Source organism: Trypanosoma theileri (assembly GCF_002087225.1).
Source record: "Trypanosoma theileri isolate Edinburgh chromosome Unknown TM35_Tth_45_V1, whole genome shotgun sequence".
Taxonomy (NCBI): Eukaryota; Euglenozoa; class Kinetoplastea; order Trypanosomatida; family Trypanosomatidae; genus Trypanosoma; species Trypanosoma theileri.
Window position 1 is genome coordinate 184,816 of NW_021639887.1, and position 1,225 is coordinate 186,040.

General features: G+C 42.1%; 1 protein-coding gene across 1 annotated transcript; it reads left to right on the top strand.

Moving 5' to 3' along the window:
* Nucleotides 1-187: 187 nt before the first annotated feature.
* Nucleotides 188-1,225, top strand: TM35_000451710 (uncharacterized protein; the record flags this gene model as incomplete). The annotated part of the gene is made up of 1 exon (XM_029030268.1): nt 188-1,225. A coding segment is annotated over one exon (1,038 nt), but the record flags the coding sequence as incomplete, so codon positions are not given.

Below are 1,225 nucleotides of genomic sequence, written 5' to 3' on the forward strand. Positions count from 1 at the left end.
TTTCTATTAAGGGGTACATATTATCACGCAAGTGGCATATTTCTTTTTGTTGCTTACTGTGCAGTTGCTGCTTCTCTTACTGTGAGTATTTGTTGTATTGGTGTATGTTTGTTTGTTTCTATCATAATTAGTTTTTCTTTTTTCATTCTTCTTTATTGTATCAGTTTATTGAAGTAAAACAAGAACAATGATAAAGACTGTAATGGTGAGGTGTTACCTGCTCTGTTTACTAACTCTTGCACTCTGTTGTGCTTGTGGGTTAGTATGGGCTGATAGTCCTAAAGCTTCTGATGCCCTTATTAAAACTTCTACTGTTGGAGTTCCTTCTCTTGTTCATCATGCTATTCCTGCTTCTGGACATGTTAGTAAAGATGATGAAAAGGAAGATAAGGAGAATGAGGATGAGGCTGTTCTTGCTCAGGGTTTGGTGAAAGGGCATGCATCTATTCCCAGTGGTACACTAATTGAAACTCAGGTAGCTGAGCAAGTGTTGAAAACGAATGAACAGTTGAAAAATAAAGGATTGAAAAAAGATTTGTCTGATCAATCAACTCTGGATAACAACAGGAGAAATGGTTCTGAAGAACATACAACGTTGCAAAAAACTGTAGATGCTGTTTCACATGAAGTAGAACCACCCAGTAAAACTTCTAAAGGTTCTTCGAAGCCTGCTGCTGCTTCTTGTACTGGTGGTGTTTCTACTGGCGGTACTTGTACTCCTGCAGCTCAAGATCCCTCTGCTGGATCTGCTGGTGGTATTGGTGGTGGTGCGGGTCCATCTACACAACCACACCCTGATCCAGTAGCAAACGAACTTGAAGGTCAACCTGTTGTTGGTTCCGCTACTACTGTAAGTGCACCAAATAGAGGAACTGATGGAGAAGGTCCCACTGTTACTCAAGTTGACAACAAAACTCCGGAGCTTCAAGGTGGAACACGACCAGATAGTAATCCTACGGCAGGTGAAGGTACAACTGAAATCAGCAGCAACAGTGAAGGAAGTGGAAGTGCGCCATCACAAGTCCCACCTTCCTCCATCACTTCAGAAACAGCGAGTAACGGTGGTTCTAATGCTGCTACGACTGAGACTGATACAACATCTGCAGAGACTGAATCAACAAGGAACCAAAATGAAGAAGGAGCAGAAAATACAGATACAACCACCACCACCACCACCACCACCACCACCACCACAACAACAACAACAACAACAACAACAACAACA